This window comes from Lampris incognitus, chromosome 5, assembly GCF_029633865.1.
Source record: "Lampris incognitus isolate fLamInc1 chromosome 5, fLamInc1.hap2, whole genome shotgun sequence".
NCBI lineage: Eukaryota > Metazoa > Chordata > Actinopteri > Lampriformes > Lampridae > Lampris > Lampris incognitus.
Window position 1 is genome coordinate 42,321,539 of NC_079215.1, and position 22,011 is coordinate 42,343,549.

General features: G+C 43.6%; 1 protein-coding gene across 2 annotated transcripts in view; it reads left to right on the top strand.

The window, feature by feature from the left end:
• The window catches only part of grk4 (G protein-coupled receptor kinase 4), an 89,549-nt gene extending 67,853 nt beyond the window's left edge, over positions 1 to 21,696 (top strand). Inside the window, exons 9-16 of one of the 2 annotated variants that reach the window (XM_056279621.1) lie at positions 2,651 to 2,841; positions 5,449 to 5,486; positions 7,625 to 7,714; positions 7,951 to 8,159; positions 13,870 to 14,007; positions 14,983 to 15,120; positions 16,792 to 16,969; positions 17,805 to 21,696. In XM_056279621.1, the coding sequence (XP_056135596.1) occupies positions 2,651 to 2,841; positions 5,449 to 5,486; positions 7,625 to 7,714; positions 7,951 to 8,159; positions 13,870 to 14,007; positions 14,983 to 15,120; positions 16,792 to 16,968 (981 nt within the window). In that variant the 3' untranslated portion in view covers position 16,969; positions 17,805 to 21,696. The remainder of the gene's footprint in view (positions 1 to 2,650; positions 2,842 to 5,448; positions 5,487 to 7,624; positions 7,715 to 7,950; positions 8,160 to 13,869; positions 14,008 to 14,982; positions 15,121 to 16,791; positions 16,970 to 17,804) is intronic. The other variant, XM_056279619.1, reaches the window with a different exon arrangement.
• Positions 21,697 to 22,011: the final 315 nt, after the last annotated feature.

The following is a 22,011-nucleotide window of genomic DNA, read 5'->3' on the forward strand; positions in this document are numbered from 1 at the left end:
GAAACTGGATGTGGGTATGTGTCCTGGTCGCTGCACTAGCGCCTCCTCTGCTCAGTCGGGGCACCTGTTCGGGGGGGAGTGGGAACTGGGGGGATAGTGTGATCCTCCCACGTGCTGCATCCCCCTTGCAAAACTCCTCACTGTCAGGTGAAAAGAAGCGGCTGGTGACTCCACATGTATCGGAGGAGGGATATGGTAGTCTGCAGCCCTCCACGGATCGGGAGAGGGGGGTGGAGCAGCGACCGGGATGGCTTGGAAGAGTGGGGTAATTGGCCAAGTACAGTTGGGGAGAAAAAGGGGGGGTATTATAGGCCCACTTTAGTCAAATACTGCTCACATACAATAAAACATTTTTCCTAGGTCTACAGGTTGGTCCTTTATGTATTGGTTTTAGTCCAAAAAAATATATTTACTATGCTTTGGTATTAAAACCAACTCTGCTTTAAAAGTATCTTTGCTTCAATTGGGCAGCATATGTGCATTGTTAGTTTTGGTTTAAAAAAATACTTAGTTTTGACTGGACATTTAGACATCCAGTTGACTTCTCTGATCAGACGTGGGCAAATCGTTGGAGAACGGGATGTCTGGTCGAAAACCAATGTCTGAGGAGCATGTAGTGTTTGGATGCTGAGCAGTGAATGAAAGTTTACATTCCTTCCCAAAGGATGCTTAGATTTACTTGCGTCCATCGTAGATGTACGGTGACCACAAGCACACCCTCTGACGTAAAACCCCCTGAGACAGAACACACACAGCTGATGCATTATTTGAAAATTTGCAGAGAAGGAGCTTCACTAAAACCAACCGCTGGGTAGGCCCTTTAAGGTTAAGCTCCTATCACAACAGACCAACTTGTCAGTAACTGTTAGTCAAATAATAATGAAAATAAGATTCTTTTTAGTTTTGATTTGAAGGAAATTACCGAATCTGCATTTTAAGGAAAAGGGGTGTGCTAAGAAAATGCTCCACAACCTGCAGAGTTCCTTTCGGTTCTGCGAGCAGCGAGGGGGTCATTGCTTTGAGATATGAGGTCGTGGAACAACACATAAGGATTAATAAGGTCCGAAAGATAAGCCGGAGCAAGCCCAAGTTATCTGCTATACATTAGTAGGAACTTTTTTTTTGGGATTATTTCCCCCTTTTTCTCCCCAATTGTACTTGGCCAATTACCCTATTTTCCAAGCTGTCCCAGTCGCTGCTCCACTCCCTCTGCAGATCCGGGGAGGGCTGCAGACTACCACGTCTCCTCCGATACATGTGGAGTCACCAGCCACTTCTTTTCACCTGACAGTGAGGAGTTTCGCCAGGGAGATGTAGTGCGTGGGAGGATCACGCTATTCCCCCCAGGCGCCCCGACCAACCAGAGGAGGCGCTAGTGCAGTGACCAGGACAAATACCCACATCCGGCCTCCCACCCACAGATACAGCCAATTGTGTCTGTGGTAACACCCGACCAAGCCGGAGGTAACACGGGGATTCGAACTGGCGATCCCCGTGTTGGTAGGCTAGCAGGAACATTTAAAATTTGGGTTTAGAATTGGTAGGGGGTTATTTAGGCTGGGATAGGTATATGGTCAAACTTTGTACTTCTAGTCAAAATTTTCGTTGCAGCTTTCTTTCCCATCTGGAGGTTCTTAATCCTGGTATGTAGGCAGGCTGGCAAAAAAGGACATTGTCATAATCTAGTTTGGATGAAAAAAAAAGCACCAATAAAGGTCTCAGCCCCAGCTGATAGGCTAGATCAGCTTTTAGTACAAGTCTCTGTCTCTTAATCTTAACGGTCTTGCAACATATTCAGTGTTAAACTACTTGCTATGCTATTTGCAATCAAAACTTTTTACCGAGAGACCATATGATATGAGTTCTGTTTTGTGATACCCAGCCCTACTGATTTCCAGTGGGAATGTCCCTTGCTAATGAATAAACGTGTTTTTTTTTTTCCTAGATCTGCATATGACTGTTTGTTTTGGGCCATACTGCATGTTTGTTCAAGTTTGAGTATGTGTTTCCTTTACTCGTGCTGTATTTTCCCATCCTATTGGGCTCCCTTTCTGAACATCTAGTTAAAAACAGATGGAATTCCTCATGATGGCAGCAGCATCCTGCTTATACACATCCTGCAAACACAAACACAAACACGTAGACACACAAATGCAGCCATCCACATGTCATTGACCCACACGGGAAGTGGGGTGTGGGGAGAGAAGAAAGATGAATGGTCAGAAGGGAACAACAAAAGGCTATGGAGCTAGCTAGCGATGCAGCGAAATCCCAGAAAAGTTGAATCAGTTGATCTGGACACCAAGTTTCATCTGGACACTCAGTGTCCAGATGAACTGATTCAACTTTTCTGGGATCTCTACACTTGGATTATTGAGCATGCATCAAGACAGATGCATAGAAAGCCTTTTGGTTTTCATTATTTTCCATATATGGCTTTCACTTGAAGTATTTTTAGGGGGATAATGGATTGTCAGTGAATGTCCTGCACATCTGGGCTTCCTGTCTCTTGCCAATGCCCTATCTCTCCTCCCTCCTCCTCTTTATGCTCCCCTTTACACCCACCGTCCACTCCTCATCCTGCCACCACTATGCCAACCTTCAAAACTTCCGCCCACCCCACCCCCAACCCCTTACCCTCCACCACCAGGTTAGCCTAGCCTATGCCTATGAGACCAAGGATGCCCTGTGCTTGGTGTTGACCATTATGAACGGCGGCGACCTGAAGTTTCACATCTACAACATGGGCAACTCTGGATTTGATGAACAGCGGGCCATTTTTTATGCGGCGGAGATCTGCTGTGGCCTGGAAGACCTGCACCGTGAGAGGATCGTCTACAGGTCAGATCTTGTGTATTATGTGTGGGAGTATGCCTCTTTTATGTGTGTGGGCAGAAACATTTAGACGAAGAGTAAATTTGGAATATAGTCAGCACTAATTTAGCAGTTGAGACTATGGTTACACTGCTCATTTTAATGAGAATTTTCTCATCAAATAATGCCAGGGTGAGCTGAATGACAGGTCTGGAATCGCCCAAATGCGGAGGTGATCAGGCTTGTCTTGTAACCCGAATCTGCTGCAGCCCAGGCACAGTATTTCCATAACGTACATAAGCAACATATAGAGGAGGAGAGGAAGGAAAATGATGTGCAAGAGATTCATAGTGACCTTTATCAGGCCAGGGTTTGTTCTTACAGCAGTGTTCAATATGACTTGTATTGAAGAATCCAATTTCCAAAGTCATAATAAAATAATCAGCGTAACCTTAGCTGGGCAGACATTTTTTATGGTAGCCTTATCTATTATCTACTGCTGTCTCTGCTAATTCCAAAAACAAGCAAACAAATAAATAAAAACTTTTAATTATCTTTGGTAGAACAGCATTAAAGTGGAATGTGTCAATGAAACATGTCAGAGTATTTTAAAGGGGTAAATTGTGATGTTGGCGGAGACTCAGTGTACTGTGGGATTTGAAAAACACATTAAGATATGACTCCGTTGTCACCAATAAGAATTGATGCTCAAATGCTTTTTCTGGGATCGATGAAACTTTCTATCACTTAATGTGTTGCCATTTGTGTTAAAATTCACTGATTATGGGGGGTGTCTGGGGGGCATGGTGGTCTATTCTGTTGCCTACCAACACGGGGATTGCCGGTTCGAATCCCTGTGTTACCTCCGGCTTGGTTGGGCGTCCTTGCAGACACAATTGGTCGTGTCTGTGGGTGGGAAGCTGGATGTGGCTATCTGGTTGGTCAGGGCGCCTGTTCGGGGGGGGGGAGTGGGATCCTGCCACACGCTACGTCCCCCTGGTGAAACTCCTCACTGTCAGGTGAAAAGAAGCGGCTGGTCACTCCACATGTATCGGAGGAGACGTGGTAGTCTGCAGCCCTCCCCGGATCGACAGAGGGGGTGGAGCGGCGATTGGGATGGCTCGGAAGAGTGGGATAGTTGGCCAGATACAATTGAGGAGAAAAGGGGGAACAAAATCCCCCCCCCCCAAAAAAAAAGATCATTGATTATGCCTCCATCTATGAAAGCTAAAACAGATGAAACACTCATTCTGGTCTATAGCTCAAGTATTACAGAGAAAAATATTAACGAGTATTCTATGTATGGGTGGCAAAGTCCCAGACAGCTAGTCTTGGATTAATGAAGTGTCACTTCAGTGATTCTGTGAACCTGGTAAACAGAGAAGTTAGGCACATGTTATGCTGTACTGGACATCAGAGAATTATTTTCACATAAACAATAAAATTCTTAAAAAAAAGACACATACGTCCATACACGGGTCCACAGATATGCGCACACACATAAAAACACACTGACAGAATTTTTGTGAAGCTGGTGAACAGAAAGTGAGCAGAAATTGCTGTTAGTCAGGAGTGCCACGTTTCGCCTATTTGCAAAATGAGCTTATTTTCATCCTGAAAGATATGGCACTGTTTCTGTACAGAGGAGTTGGATTATTTCAGTGACCAGAGATGTGCAGACTCGGACTGAGCTGTCTATCCATCACCTTTTGTTGACCAACATCTTTTTTTTTTTTTTTTATCCCCCCCTTTCATCCCCAATTGTATCTGGCCAATTACAATTACACCACTCTTCCAAGCCGTCCCAGTCACCGCTCCACTCCCTCTGCCGATCTGGGGAGGGCTGCAGACTACCACATGCCTCCTCCAATACATGTGGAGTCCCCAGCCACTTCTTTTCACCTGACAATGAGGAGTTTCACCAGGGGGATGTAGCACGTGGGAGGATCAAACTATTCCCGACCAGAGGAGGCACTAGTGCAGCAACCAGAACACATACCCACATCCGGCTTCCCACCTGCAGACATGGCCAATTGTGTCTGTACGGATGGCCGACCAAGCCGGAGGTAACACGTGGATTTGAACCAGCTATCCCCGTGGTGGTTGGCAACGGAATAGACCGCCACACCATCCAGATGCCCTTGTTTACCAGCATCTTAAGCGAATATATTATCTGCAATACAATTGAGTACACAGAGAGACATGCAAGGATAATACGGAATGACTGAAAAAAATGTGACCTTAGTCACACCAAGCTCGTGACCTAGAAAATACTCAAGTTAAACATTAGAGTGAGAACTGGGTCAAACTCAGCTCTGCTTGGTGTTAAAGTTCAGCTTTAAACTTGTTTCTCGTGGTGTCTTGACTTTTCTGTTGTGCGTCAGGCTGAACACAGAATGTCAAATGATCTGTCATCTATATTATGCTATAAGGCGACAGCCTATGGGACTTTTGCATGTTTGGGGCTCTGTGACCCGAGTAGCTGGTGAAACGCACAGTGGAATCAAATTATTGCTCTCCCTTTTTACTGTTAGAGCTACTAGAAAATAAAAGGTCTGTTTGCGTCCTTGTTTGGATGCCACATCAAATCTCCAAACGAGTAATGCACATGTATGTTCTTTATTTGTTCTCCAGGGATTTGAAACCTGAAAACATCCTTCTGGATGATCGTGGTAAGTTAAATTCATTTCTTCTGATGCAAACAAGACCACCATGCTTTCACTTTTCTTTACACTGGAGACCCCCACCGACACTATTGGCATCCCCACATACCCACACACACACACAATTCTTTGTGCCGCTGAACTTGTCAGGATCTGTATTTACATGATAGGCTAGTGAGGACTTTTTCTAGTCAGCCCAATCCTGGGATGGCTTGCTGCTTGCCAGGAAAATAGCAGGATTATTTTCCATCCTCTGTAGTTGGCTGAAAACCTGTCACTTTAAGAACTACCCTGTTTTGTCCTCTCCTTGCTTAATCCATTTCTGTATAACTTCCTCCTTTACTCACTCCATGCTCTTGTCTTTAAAAAGGTGGTAAACTTTTTTGTAACATATTTCTTGAGCTGAAAAATTGTTAGCATTTCCCTGGGATAGGTAGAACTGATTGTCCTCATGTTATAGCCAACACACATGATGGTCCAACATGTTAGACCAATAAAATGTGAGGCAAGTAGAGAGGCAACATGCCAGCGTTAGCCAGTAACTCTCTGGATAGACTTGAGAGAAGCTGGGATGAGATGTTCTACTACAACACTGACACCATCAGTATAACCCACACCTCCATCACTGCCCTCTACATCTACACCCCTTTATACCCTGTACATGGACACCACTATCACTGTCCTCTACATCTACACCTCTAATATCTTTTATACACGGACACAACCATCACTGTGCTCTACATCTACACCCCTTTATAGCCTTTATACATGGACTCCACTATCACTCTCCTCTACATCTACATCCCTTTATTTCCTTTATACATGGACACCTCCATCACTGTCCTCCGCACCTACAACCCTTTATATCCTTTAATACATGGACACCTCCATCACTGTCCTCTACATCTACACCTCTAATATCTTTTATACACGGACACAACCATCACTGTGCTCTACATCTACATCTACACCCCTTTATATCCTTTATACATGGACACCTCCAGCACTGTCCTCTACATCTACACCCCTTTATATCCTTTATACATGGAAACTTCCATCACCGTCCTCTACGTCTACACCCCTTTCTATTCTTTATACATGGACACCTTCATCACTGTCCTCTACATCTACACCTCTTTATGGTCCTTTATACATGGACATCTCCATCACTGTCCTCTACATGTACACCCCTAATATCCTTTATACATGGACACCACCATCACTGTCCTCTACATCTACAGCTACACCCCTTTATAGCCTTTATACGTGGACACCTCCATCACTGTCCTCTACATCTACATCCCTAATATCCTTTATACATGGACACCACCATCACTGTCCTCTACATCTACAGCTACACTCCTTTATATCCTTTATACATGGACATCGCCATCACTGTCCTCTACATCTATACCTCTTTATGTCATTTATACATGGACACCACCATCACTGTCCTCTATATCTACATCTACACCCCTAATATCCTTTATACATGGACACCACCATCACTGTCCTCTACATATATATCTATACCCCTTTATATCCTTTATACATGGACACCTCCATTAGTGTCCTCTAAATCTACACCCCCTCATATCCTTTATACATGGACACCTCCATCACTGTCCTCTAACTCTACACCCCTTTATATACTTTATACATGGACACCGCCATCACTGCCCTCTACATCAACACCCCTTTATGTCCTTTATACATGGACACCTCCATCACTGTCCTCTACATCTACACCCCTTTTTTAATCCTTTTTATTAATCTGAGTGAGCAGAGAAAGGCCAAAAACAGTTTCTTACTAAAAGTAACCCTTCTGCTTCTCTTCTTATCTACTGCTTTTTATTTCCTTTCCTTGCACTTCTCTCTTACACCAGCGTTCTAGGATCACAGGAATCTTAACAGGGTGGCACGTATTCACATATTACAATATTAGCAGAATTTGTACTCCTCAGTTTTTGGTGCTTATTACATTGGTGCACAAGAAACAGAAGCTTACTCCTCTCCTAACACACTGCTGCTCCATGCCTCACTGGAAAAGGCTGTTTATTTAAGGGATAAAATGTCAGTGTCGTTTGAAAAGCAGGTTAAAATTGGATTTGGTAATGAATTTAAAAATTCATATTTTTTTTGTCCAGGTCACATTCGCATTTCAGACTTGGGCCTGGCTGTACAGATCCCGGATGGGGAGACGATACGAGGGAGAGTGGGCACTGTTGGATACATGGGTAAGTGATAAAATGAACATTTACATATGCCTCTCTACAGCAGTATACAAGTGCCAACTTTCTTCAAAATCTTCCCTCCCTTTTTACATGACCACACTGCTCTCATATACATGCCCCACCCACCTACCATCAATCCTGTTTTAAGCCTCTGAAAGGCCTCCTGTCACCTGCCTAAACTAATTTCTTTTCTTTCCCCTCCCTCTCCCTCCTTCCCTCACTCCCTCTCTTTCTCTCAGCTCCTGAGGTGATCCAGAATGAGAGCTACACCTTCAGCCCAGACTGGTGGGGGCTGGGCTGCCTGATCTTTGAGATGATCCAAGGCCAGTCGCCTTTCCGCAAGCGCAAGGAGCGTGTCAAGCGGGAGGAGGTAGACAGACGAGTGCGCGAGGACCAGGAAGAATACTCTGACAAGTTCTCCGAGGAGGCAAAGGACATCTGCAGACAAGTAAGATGGAATCAGGAACCATTTGTCATTTCAATTATGTACTTGCATACACATAAGAAAAAAAATTTTGTTTCTTGCTGGGAGAAACGAAAGATAAAAAATAAAAACAAATATACAAAATTTCCCAAAATGACACCACCAAAAACATACAAAAACTGAGAGAACAAAGGAAAAAAAACACAAACAGTTAACAAAACAGTCCATTCAGTGCAACACAGTCCAAAAATTCCACTGTCCAGAGAACAAACGCCAGCCACTATGACTGTCGGAACTATCGGTCTGCATGGGCTAGCAGTTAGCTTAGCCTGCCCTCCTTCCACGTCCTGTCAGACTGCCCTCGGTGTTTCCACTTCGGGCACAGCTCCGAGCAGGGCTGTGGTACTTGGGCCCATCAGACACAGCAGACCAGGCTCCCTCAGCCGATCCAACGCTAGCTCTCCTAGCCAGGCACACACTCCACATGACGACACCCAAAACACAGTCAACGCCAGGCGAAGCTGCCGCCAGACCGCACTCGGTGTTATAAGAACTGCCAGTCTGCATGGGCTAACAGTTAGCTTAGCCTGCCCTGCTTCCGTGTCCTGTCAGACCGCCCTTGGTGTTTCCTCTCGGGCGCAGCTTTGAGCAGGGCCATGGTCCCTGAGCCCACAGGATGCAGCAGACCAAGAAGAAGGAATGGGAGGTGCAAGGTAGTGGGTGTATTGATGGAGAAATGGCAGAGTATAGTAAGCATTCTAAATGTTCAGTGTAGTGCCAATAAACTTTGTTATTTTTGATGATTTTTTTGTTTCTGTGGAGAACTTTCATGGCAACCACCTTGTCTCAATACTTCTCAAATTTCGTAACCTCTCCCCTCTCTTCCACAAAACTCTGGAACAATTTTCTTCTCAGATTAGGTGAGGCGATGTTGCTTCTAGAGTCTATCTTCATGTGCGTATCAATAAAAGACTTCTCCTTTTTATAGGACACAACAGCTTCATTGTTTTTCATAATCCACCACTTTCCTTAACAAAGTCCATATATTAATGTACTTTGTTAGACCACCCACTCACTGCAGGCATAGGCATATAAGAAATCTTTAATACAATAAAAACAAAACAGGGCTGAACCCATCATTCCCTGCCAAGCTCTCATATTCCAAACAATGCTGCTTTTTCACTCTCGCTACACAAATAGAGTGAACTGTTTAAATGGTAAATGGACTGCATTTATACAGTTCTTTTCTAATCTACCGACCACTCAAAGTGCTTTACAGTGTATGCCTCACATTCACACATTCACACATACATTCATACACTGATGGCGGAGGCTGCCATGCAAGGCGCCAATCTGCTCATCAGCAGCAGTCTAGTGTCTTGCTCAAGGACACTTCGACACACTCTGGTGGAGCTGGGGAGCAAACCAGGAACCTTCCGATTACTAGACGACTCACTCCACCTCCTGAGCTATGATACAACCCTTTAGCCTGATACAACTACGCTGTTGGCAGTGGACAAAACTAATGCTATTTACATTTGCAGTCAATAAAAGGCAGTGCCTGTATCCTAAAGTCAGTTTGAATGAGGAGGAGGTAGAGTAGATATTGACCACTGTGCCCACTCATAGAACAGCACACAATGCGAAGATGTCTTGCTTGTGCCAGCTGTTGTGCTAAAGCACTAATGGACAACTGTGCACATTGGACATCTCTCTCAGATTGTCAATAAGCAATTTGTTTTGCGTAGAGTGGCCAGTTGATCTTAGTTATAACACTAAAAACATAAAGGCTTATTAATGCATCAGTACTTACTTAATAGTTACAGTGGGGAGAACAAGTATTTGATACACTGCCGATTTTGCAGGTTTTCCCACTTACAAAGCATGTAGAGGTCTGTAATTTTTATCATAGGTACACTTCAACTGCGAGAGACGGAATCTAAAACAAAAATCCAGAAAATCACATTGTATGATTTTTAAATAATTAATTTGCATTTTATTGCATGAAATAAGTATTTGATCACCTACCAACCAGTAAGAATTCCGGCTCTCACAGACCTGTTAGTTTTTCTTTAAGAAGCCCTCCTGTTCTCCATTCATTACCTGTATTAACTGCACCTGTTTTAACTCGTTACCTGTATAAAAGACACCTGTCCACACACTCAATCAATCAGACTCCAACCTCTCCACAATGGCCAAGACCAGAGAGCTGTTCAAGGACATCAGGGAAAAAATTATAGACCTGCACAAGGCTGGGATGGGCTACAGGACAATAGGCAAGCAGCTTGGTGAGAAGGCAACAACTGTTGGCGCAATTATTAGAAAATGGAAGAAGTTCAAGATGACGGTCAATCTCCCTCGGTCTGGGGCTCCATGCAAGATCTCACCTCGTGGGGCATCAATGAGCATGAGAAAGGTGAGGGATCAGCCCAGAACTACACGGCAGGACCTGGTCAATGACCTGAAGAGAGCTGGGACCACAGTCTCAAAGAAAACCATTAGTAACACACGATGCCGTCATGGATTAAAATCCTGCAGCATATGCAAGGTCCCCCTGCTCAAGCCAGCGCATGTCCAGGCCCGTCTGAAGTTTGCCAATGACCATCTGGATGATCCAGAGGAGGAATGGGAGAAGGTCATGTGGTCTGATGAGACCAAAATAGAGCTTTTTGATATAAACTCCACTCGCTGTGTTTGGAGGAAGAAGAAGGATGAGTACAACCCCAAGAACACCATCCCAACCATGAAGCATGGAGATGGAAACATCATTCTTTGGGGATGCTTTTCTGCAAAGGGGACAGGACGACTGCACCGTATTGAGGGGAGGATGGATGGGGCCATGTATCGCGAGATCTTGGCCAACGACCTCCTTCCCTCAATAAGAGCATTGAAGATGGGTCGTGGCTGGGTCTTCCAGCATGACAACGACCCGAAACACACAGCCAGGGCAACTAAGGAGTGGCTCCGTAAGAAGCATCTCAAGGTCCTAGAGTGGCCTAGCCAGTCTCCAGACCTGAACCCAATAGAAAATCTTTGGAGGGAGATGAAAGTCCATGTTGCCCAGTGTCAGCCCCGAAATCTGAAGGATCTGGAGAAGATCTGTATGGAGGAGTGGGCCAAAATCCCTGCTGCAGTGTGTGCAAACCTGGTCAAGAACTACAGGAAACGTCTGATCTCTGTAATTGCAAACAAAGGTTTCTTTACCAAATATTAAGTTCTGTTTTTCTGATGTATCAGATACTTATGCAATAAAAAGCAAATTAATTACTTAAAAATCATACAATGTGATTTTCTGGATTTTTGTTTTAGATTCCGTCTCTCACAGTTGAAGTGTACCTATGATAAAAATTACAGACCTCTACATGCTTTGTAAGTGGGAAAACCTGCAAAATCGGCAGTGTATCAAATACTTGTTCTCCCCACTGTACGTAGTGTTTGCCTACTTACCTTTTTGGGGGGTGATTTTTTTCCCCCCTTTTTTCTCACCAATTGTACTTGGCCAATTATCCCACTTTTCTGAGCTGTCCTTGTTGTTGCTCCACTCCCTCTGCTGATCCAGGGAGGGCTGCAGACTACCACATGCTTCCTCTGATACATGTGGGGTCATCAGCCACTTCTTTTCACCTGACAGTGAGGAGTTCACTGTCCCACGTAGCACGTGGGAGGATCACGCTATTTCCCCCAGTTCCCCCTCCCCCCTGAACAGGCGCCCCGACCGACCAGAGGAGGCGCTAGTGCAGCGACCAGGACACATACCCACATCCAGCTCCCCAACCGCACACACGGCCAATTGTGTCTGTAGGGACGCCCAACCGCTGGAGGTAACACGGGGATTCGATCTGGAGATCTCCGTGTTGGTAGGCAACGGAATAGACTGCTACGCTACCCAGATGCCTAAGACTTAATGCTGTTTAACTGAAATTGACAATGCATCCCTGTCCTTCAGGTTAAGGAAAATACAGGGGACAACAAAGTACTTTATGGGAAATAAATGGATGACAGAGTCATCACTCCAACATGTATCTTTAGATTAATAGCATTTTTATAGGCTCGATCAAGGTGGAGAATTTTACATAATCTGCAATTTGCATCATTACTATCTCTTAAGATCTGTGAATAGCACAGTGATTAATCTTAGACTACTTGATGGTGTATCTGATTACACCTTAGTCCCAAACTAATACAGTTCTGTAATATCTTCCTCGTCTGAGGATTCCTGTGTCTCCTGTGTGCTTCTCTTCTTCTCCTTAGTCCTGCTATTCTCTCCTTCCCATGCAGTGTACCTTCCAACAGGGAACCCTCTCTGCAGAGGGGAGGGGGAGGGGGGACAGCTTTATTTGTGTGACTCGGTGGAACATTCTGACCTGAGGTTGAACAGAACCAAAGACTCCCGAGGGAGGGAGGGAGGGGGAGAGAGAAAAAATAATAACTTTTTTTTTTTAATCAGCGTGATGGAAATCGCTACAGACCAAAACAGACAAGTGATCTGAATTGTGAAGAAGAGAAAGCGGAGAGAGAGAGTGACAGTCAGCTGTGAAGCTCAGAGTAAACAATTAACAAGAATCAAAAAGATGAAATGTTATTGATAAAACCCAGAACCCCCCCACACACACGCACACACACACATACAAAGGCTAGGGGGAGAGTAGAGGAGACAAAGATGGTATCAATACGGTGGTTGTGTAAGCCATCACCATTTGTGTGACAACAGAGCCAGACCGAGTGCCCACTGATAATCACACCATTAAACAGCACTCATCCACTTCACAAAGCCCTGCTGTAGGTAGGTGGGGTGCTGGTAGCATTATCCAAAAGCTTTCATGGAGGCACAGCGATGGTGCTCTGTTATTCTTACCATGCTGGTCTTATGATTTAACCCGTGTTATTGTGTGCATGCTCATGTGTGTGCACGTGTGATGATTCGTATCCGTCTGTTTGAGATCATCTGGGGTCAGATACACTGAGATAAAAAGGGATTACATGCAGATTTCATAGGTGTGTGTGATTGTGTGTGTGTTTGTTTGTGTGTGTGTGTGTTGTATTCACTGCGCTGTGAGGATTAAAGAAGTTATAAAGCTGTCAGAGGTTAAACAACATCATATGAGCCCTCAGTGCAGCGTGTGCTTGTATGTGTGTGTGTGGTTAACAGGGTTGGAACAGGCACATCACCAGGCTTAAAGTGACATTAGGTTCACGTTGTTTCTGATGACAAATTGAAAATGTATCAAGAAAATGTACTTATTTGTGATGGCCATTTTTGGCTGACACTTGTAGGTGGAATGAAGGACAAGGATTTCTCATGGAGTTCTATCTGATGCTGTGTTTGAAACCACACACTACCCACACCTAACATGCTGAGTGTGATGTAAAATGAGAATGTAGTGTGTTTCCACTGGGCAGTATGTTGATTTTGTAAACACAAGAGGGACGTCATTATATACCAGCAAGACTTTTTCTGTGTATGCAGCTGATGTTATTGGACTTAAGAGGCCCCATAATGCACTGCTCCTGTGTTATGTCTGTCCTCAGCAACAAGCGACCAATTCAATTTGTACACGAATGAATTTACTCAAGGCTTAATCATTTAAATCGATTTTTTTGCTCGAATGTATTAACAGATGATTCGGTTTGTTCATTTATCTGTATAGACGTGTGCAGTGTTCAGTATGCTTGCATGCAGTTTCACACCTGAAGTGTTCTAATCACTGTTTTTACTTCCTGTTTCATGTGTTAGCTGCTGGCCAAGGATCCCAAAGAGCGGCTTGGATGTCAGGGGCGTGGGGCAGTGGAGGTTAAGCAGCACCCTATCTTCCGAAACATCAACTTCAAACGCCTGGAGGCCAATATGCTAGACCCTCCCTTCAGTCCTGATGTAAGATGTAAACAGGCACTCGCTCACACAAAGTCATATACAGCAGACACAGACTCAATCCACATTCAGTAGTATGAGACCTCAGCTAGCTGCAAATCAGCCTACAGGAAATGCCATTGTCACAAGTAAGCAAACCCACCCAGTAGAAACCAGTTATCACTGGAATAATTTGAAGTGGTGGATGCCAAGAGGTCAGAGAAGCTAAGGCTAAGGACCCGAAGATCGCTGGTCTGAATCCCACATGGGGAGGGACAATCTGAGAGAGCAAATAAAAAAATGCTCTCCACTCTCCGGAACGCTGATATTCCAGAGGCGTGCTAGCAGCATCCATTTTTTATGGCCCCATACTTGGGAATGCAACCCTGTGCCTCTGCAGAATAGGGACAGTGAGATTTGTTGATTGGAGGGACTTTCTTGTTGAAGTGCAGTCTCCAAAAAGCAGCCGGACATGTTAAGAAGAATTTAGCTTGCGTCAATCAATTTCAAAGCAGAAGGTTTATTAAATGAGTTACACAGGAGATTAGAAGTGCAAAGTAATTGATTTATGGTGAAACCTAAATCGGAATTTATAATGACAAAATATATGCCTCATAATAGACTTTCTAAGATTAATCAAAGATTATCATTTATTATGGCACAAAGGAATGGACTGTGTTTAACTTTAGTATTGCAGTGATATCTTGGAACAATTATGTCACCCATTTATGAAATACGATCATAAAAATTAGTTATTTCTGGACCACAGTTCTCACGACTTCTTCCCCAAGATAACCAGCTGATAATCATCCCTGAGGATAAATCAAAATACATAACCAGTTTTGTAACCTTTACAAGCCAATTCCCTCACTACTGATTATTTGTTTATACAAACTTGCCTGTCATAAAGTTTTAGGTTTTGTTCTCACGTTATCCATAAAAAGATTTTCCGCTGCCCCCCTTTTTCACTTTGTCTTTCTCTCACTGTCTCTCTCGCAGCCACGAGCAGTGTATTGTAAAGACGTCCTGGACATTGAGCAGTTCTCCACTGTCAAAGGCGTGAACCTTGACCCCACCGACGATGACTTCTACCACAAGTTTGTCACAGGCAGTGTCTCCATCCCCTGGCAGAATGAGGTACTGCAGGCTTCTGAAATTTAAATGACATCACCTTTTAGCCCAGCAGTATCAAGCGCCACACTAGTGAAATAGTCATAGAAGATGCCTTCCCCTTGGATTGAGGCAAAGGGAGAGATGAATTTTAATGATATTATCAGTGATTGTGTCATTGTTAGCTGGAAATATGCTAACTACTGTCAGCCAATATTTGCTAGGGAGGTGTAAAGGTCATCATTGATCGCCAATTTACAATGCTAGACATCAGTTATCCAAAGGAATTGAATCGAGTGCAACTGGACTTGGTATATATCCGTGAAGATGTTTCGTCTCTCATCCAAGAGACTTCCTCAGTTCGTGCCTTTCTGACTAGACCAAGCTAGTCTGACTGGCTGGTGATGAAACTCAGATATTTATCCTCTTTGGAGTCATTATCAGAGCTAACAATGTCCATGGCTCTTTGTGTTCCGATGTGTAGCAATGCCCATCGTTATCAGAGCTATTGATATGCGTGGCTCTTTGTGATCCGATGTTAAGCAGCGACGGTCGTTGGGTGTGTTAGTTTCGACTTCGTTAGTGCTCCATTCAGTGGTCATGAGTCGTTGGAGCCGTTAGTGACCGACTGTTGTTCTTGGAGGCTAGGCTTCTTGAGTCTCCTGGGTAGAGATGAAAGGACGGCATTGTAAGTGGGAGATAGGTGGTGTCGCAGACCTCCTCCTCTGTTGAGAGATGGTTTTTCCAGTTTCACATAGATGACTTCCTCCACCCCTCTTTCAAACCATCTATCTTCCCTGTCCAAAATGTGTACGTTGCTGTCCTCGAAGGAGTGTGTCTTCTCCTTTAGGTGTAGATAGACTGCTGAGTCTTGTCCTGAGGAGTTTGGCCTTCTGTGTTGGGCCATCCGTTTGTGTAGTGGTTGTTTGGTTTCTCCTATGTATAGCTCAGTGCAATCCTCATTGCATTGTACAGCATACACCAGATTGCTTTTTTGGGTGTGTGGTACACGGTCTTTGGGATGAACCAGTCTTTGTCGGAGTGTGTTGCTAGGTTTGAAGTATACCGGGATGCGGTGTTTGTTAAAAATTCTCCTGAGTTTCTCGGAGACCCCAGAAACATATGGGATGACTATGTTATTCCTTCTGTTCCTTTTCTCCTCATCGCTCACTCGGTTGGTCTTTTTGGAACGTGTTGCAGTTTTCACAAAGGTCCAACTGGGGTAGCCGCAGGTTTTTAAAGCTCCCTTCAGGTGTTTGTGTTCTTTCCGTTGGGCCTGAGTGCTGCTGGGCACATTGTCAGCTCTGTGTTGCAGAGTTCTGATGACCCTCAGTTTGTGTTCCAGAGGGTGTTGTGAGTCGAAAAGTAGATATTTGTCTATGTGTGTAGGTTTCCTGTAAACCCCAATGTGGAGGCTCCTGTCTTCCCCAATGTGGACGTCAATGTGGACGTAGACACCAGTTGAGATAATCAATTACAGTTCGAGGACCTCTCTAGCTAACTTAATGTGTACAAGACGTAGGTTTAATCCAGCTAGATCTCTCCATAGATGGTCACAGTAATATACCAATGGCTTCTCCCCTTGTGCCTGCTCTTCTGTTCATTGTTTATGGATGACTGACATGGAGATGCTATCAATAACCCACACAGCAACTGTGAACAGTATCAGTCACTAACTTCCACTATCTGCCTGTGTAGATGATCGAGATGGAATGCTTCAAAGAAATTAATGTCTACGAAACAGATGGGACACTGTGCCCGGACCTGGACATGAACCGGCCAAATCCCCCACCAAAGAGAGGCTTCTTCTACCGCCTCTTCAGAAGAGAGGCAAGTGCTAGCGCTCCCGCGACTGTCCGAGGGGGTGGGGGCTAAGGTACTTCCTCACTTCCTTTCTTCCTTCCTTCCTCCCTTCCTTTTTGTTTTTCTTAGACCTTCGCCAACATTGACCCCCCCCCTCCAAAAAAAGCCTTACTCCTAAACCTTTTGGGATTTTGCAGAGACCTAGTGAAGTAAATTTGGGATCTGAATGAATATTGTTATTTGTAATATTATGTTTCCAAACTGTGTCTCTGCTTCAAAACCCTTGCTATCCCTTTGTGTTTTCTTTCTTGGTTTATTCTAATGTGGCTTGCTTTGGTTTTAGTTGGCCAAATACAAAGAATCTGTCATATGAGAGATGCCAGGCTTGGTGGGTTGTCTTTAATGGACAAGTGCCTTTTTTTCTTTTAGGCTCAAGTAAGACAAAGTGTCATTAATGTGCCTCAGTGGATATGTATGGGCTGCCACAGTCGCTCAACTAATGGATGATGGCTGCTTTTTATAAACGTTGATTTTAAGATACTGCATAAAGTGTTCTGTCTATGCCTAATCCTAAAGTCTCAATTTCTCACATTTGGTAATTGTGTAATTTGCCCAAGTTGTGCCTGTTGTCATTCCCATTCATCCCAGAGTCAGGTGGTAAGCACTGACACTGTGCGTGCGTGTGCGTGTGTGTGTGTGTGTGTGTGTGTGTGTGTGTGTGTGTGTGTGTGTGTGTGTGTGTGTGTATTAATATTCTTGTTTATGAGTGAAAGAAAGATTTACCCAAGACCATTTTAGTTTCTCATTTCCAGTGAACGACGCTTTGGTAAAATTTTATGTGTGAGTGTGTAAGTTATGAAAATTGCCACATTTTCCACCAAAGTAACCTCATCTCTGGCTCTTCTTAGGTCTGTTTTAAGAGCGGTCATAGTGACGATGAGAACGAGGAGCCCTCGCGACTATAAACCACTCCCCCCTTGTCTCCCACCCAGTGCCACCACCCTCCACAACCAACTCCACCTGAGCGCAGATCTTAGGAACTCAGTGAATGTTGACTTGTATTTATGAGCTGTATTAAAAGTGTATTATAATTAAAGAAAAAAAAGTATGAGTTTAAAGATTTTGTACATTTGTACTTGAATTTATGTCTAGATGTATATTTTCACTAAGGGTTGTATTGTACAAAAAGCCATAAAAGTACCACTTGAATGCATACATAACATTTTTATTTTTTATTTTTTGTCATTTGGGATGAGTATGAAAAATGTGTATCAGACTTTTTTAAGAAGCACAGTACCAGTGGTCATTTTATTTTCTCAATGTAGCAGAAGGCCTTCGTTTTATAAATGCTGTTTTTGTTTTGTTTTGTCGTAATTGATTTGGCCAATGCGACATGTTGTTTAGCACATCGAGTTCACCCAAATCCAAACCAACCCTAAGTTTGTGCACCTCAGCGCTCTTAAGTAGATCTCAAAGAAACACAAGAATTCAAATGACCGGCGGAGAGAATGAAACTCTATCCAATCCGAGGTCCCCATGTCCATGCCATGGTAGTGAAGCCAGTCCATTTGCTTTCCAAATCTTCAGCTGGTCGGTCGGTCGATTGAGGAACACACATGGCTGGTTTGCAGCCGTGTTCCATGATAATCCATACCCCTGTCGTCAGCCCCGTAGGCAGGCAGTGTTGCCCTGTCATGTTTGCTATGACTTGTGTTTGATTTAGGCTGCCGCGTTTGGAAATTGGCATCAGCAAACGGTCTCTCTTAGGATCCTATAGATATCAGGCTTTAACAGGCATAGCGAGGATTCATTTTTGCCAATCTCCTGGTCAATACATACATCACATCCAGTATCGTTAAGAGAACAAAAGCATTTAATTCAGTTCAGTGAACCTGTTTCATATTACAAGGTGTTACAGTTAGCCCTGCCCACCACAGTGGCGCAGTGGTTAGCGCGGTTGCCCATAAGCAAGAAGGTCCTGGGTTCGAGCCCCGGGGTAGTCCAACCTTGGGGGTCATCCCAGGCCGTCCTCTGTGTGGAGTTTGCATGTTCTCCCCGTGTTTGCATGGGTTTGCTCCGGGTGCTCCAGTTTCCTCCCACAGTCCAAAGACATGTCGGTCAGGTGAATCGGCCATACTAAATTGTCACTAGGTGTGAATGGGTATGTGTGTGTGTGTGGGTCCTGTGATGGCCTGGCGGCCTGTCCAGGGTGTCTCCCCACTTGCCGCCCAATGACTGCTGGGATAGGCTCCAGCATCCCCGAGAGCAGGATAAGCTGTTTGGATAATGGACAGTTAGCCCCCTACTAGTTATTATTAAGGTGCAAAAAGATCCAGATGATCAAACGATATTTGATGGGAATACAGTTGCTTAGTAAATGTCCACTCAGGAGAAACAAAAAAAAGTTGTTAATTTACTTTGAAATACATTTTCGCTGGTCAAATGCTCTCTTGCTGTCCATCTTGGCTTTGGATAGTTTTACCATAGATTTACTGTGACAGTATCTGCATGTGTAGTGCCAAAAAAATTTTAGCTCGTAATGTCAAGTTGTTTGAGAGAGAAACAGACTTGGCTTCGGCTGAGATGGAGGGAACCGTCAACATGGATTGAAAGACAAAATTTGTCCCATAGTCGAGACTTAATGGCTTAATCTAGACGACGTCCAACCAACTTGCATTGCCTCATGCTAGTAGTTTTGGCATAGAATCCAAACAGTTTAGTTGGACCCCTCTTACCTTACTGCTGTTTTTTTGTTTTTGTGGTCCTAGTACCCGTTATCTGCCAAACAACTAATCCACTACACCAACCGTACCCAGAGGCATTAGCTGTGTTTGTGCAACAGGGAAAAAAAAGAAGTTACTAGAGAAGAATTAATCCCTAACTGTTCCATTAAAACGTTGCTCTTCTATAGGAATGACAGCTGTTTGTATGTGCACACTATGGACTAGGGAATAAGGAGCCAACTCCTGCCCAATATAAAAATATGTATTACCTATGTACAGGAAAAACGTACATCGTGCAGTTTATATCATGCAGTTTTTAACACACACGGGGAGCTTCTTCCTTCCACGACAACCAAATACGGTCAAGTTAGTTTTCTGTATGTTTTATAAACATGGATTGTATTGGTTTTCCTTATGATCAGCCTGTGTGTGTCATAATCTGCAATTCGGGAAGATTTTTTTTTTCTTCATAATTTTCTTTGGAATCTTCCTTTTGAGACAAAAATCATTCGTTTGTTTTTAATGCTGTGAATATCTGATCTGTATATGTATGTTAGGCTTTATCCATATACAGCTTTTACAATTCTTAATGTAGTGAAGATAATATGATGTACGCTTGTACAATATCCAACTCAAAACGCCCCCCCCCTTGCAATGTTGTTGGGATTCGATTTCATAAATAAAAATGTCGATAATGTCAAAATTCTGCAGATTTTTCAGCCTTGTTAAACACATAGCTGCAAACGGCTGCTGACCACCTGTGATCGATCATTAGGTAGCTGTTAGGACAGCGGCCGGTGAACACACTCACATGACTGGTCCATCAGCATATCCCCAAAGCCCCTACATTGACTTCAGGATGTGGTTTGGTGTGTTTTGAAAACCTTTTCTTCCCTGCAGCACATTCCATTATCAGATCAGGAAGGTCATGTGCATCTCACTCATGTTGTATGCTTGTTGTCAATTGAATTTCTGAGTGTTATTATTTTTTGGATTTTTTTTTTTGCTCTCAGGCACATGTTAAAGCCAATTTCTCTTGCAGAGTTAGATTTTAGCCTTTTCTCTCTTCGCCTCAAAAACCTTGTAAATGATGTATTTCTATTATGTAACAATGCTCTGTAACACACATTTGCCATCCATATAGCAGTAAAGAAATGTTTAGTTTCATTGCACTATGGTGTTCTGACAATGACTATAGAAAGTGTCTTTAAACGTTTGCCAATGATACCAAAAGCATCATGAAATACGGAGGAAAAAAATTGTATTAATATCTGAAGAAGTTACTGGTGAAAGACTGACAAGCCTTTACTGTATGTGCCAATTATCAGCTTTTATGTTCCGACATCCCTTCTTTTTCAACCTCTTTATCCTTTTATCGGTCTGAGATGAATAGTTCACTTTAAAGGAACTCTCAGCAGCTCCAGAGTTTTGAATGTCTGCACTAAGTGCATTGTATTTGCCTGTTTAAAAAAAAAAGGAATACATATGTTTTATTACTCAAGCATGTAACAGTTTGTAATACTGAAGGTTTCTTGAATATGTAATTGACAACCTTCTAGTGCCAACATATCACACTGGTATCAGAGGACAACTTTTTAAATAGCAAGGAGACCAGCTCAGCTTGCCTTGTTTGAATATAGTGATGGTGTTCCTCCTCCCTGGCCTTGGTTTTAAGGTAGTGATGGTGCACCGCCTCTCTGACATCGTCGTTCCTGTCACGGGAGAGGTTTAGCAGAGAGATCCTTTATTCTTTGGTTTGTATGTCAACTTTCAAGATAGCTCCCAGTATATATTCCAGTATACCTGAAGTGTTTCCTTTCCATCTGTGCAGACAGAGTCAGCTCAGCTGGCTTTTCGAGGAACGGGGGGGGGGGGGGATGACTGACGCACCCTTGATATTCAAACAGGGTTTTTGACTTCTTTATTTTTTTAATTTTATTTTATTTTTTTTGTATTTGTACAGTCATGTCGTTCAACCACTGCAGTCATTGTAATTCTTGTACAAGTTGTATCACTGGTTGTTGTACCATATCTGACATTTGTAATTATGAAATAATACACTGCCGTTTGTATAAAAAAACAAAAAACAAACGCCTTTGACTTGCTGTCTTTATTTTGGTTTGAATTTATTGTTTTGTTTTATTTTATTTTGTGAAGACATTTTGACCATTCTTCGCTCCTTCAAGGGGCTATTTTATGTTAAAACGAGTTTAGGGTTGATGTTAGAATTAGGATTAGTATAAGACTAGGATAGGGATCAAGGCTAGGCATATTGTACTGACTGCAAAGGCTGGGTTAGGGGATTAATGTGGTCTGAGGGCCCTCACAAGGAACGCACGCGGGTGTTTGCGTGCGTGCATGTGTGGCACGACTGCACTCCAACCAAAGTGAA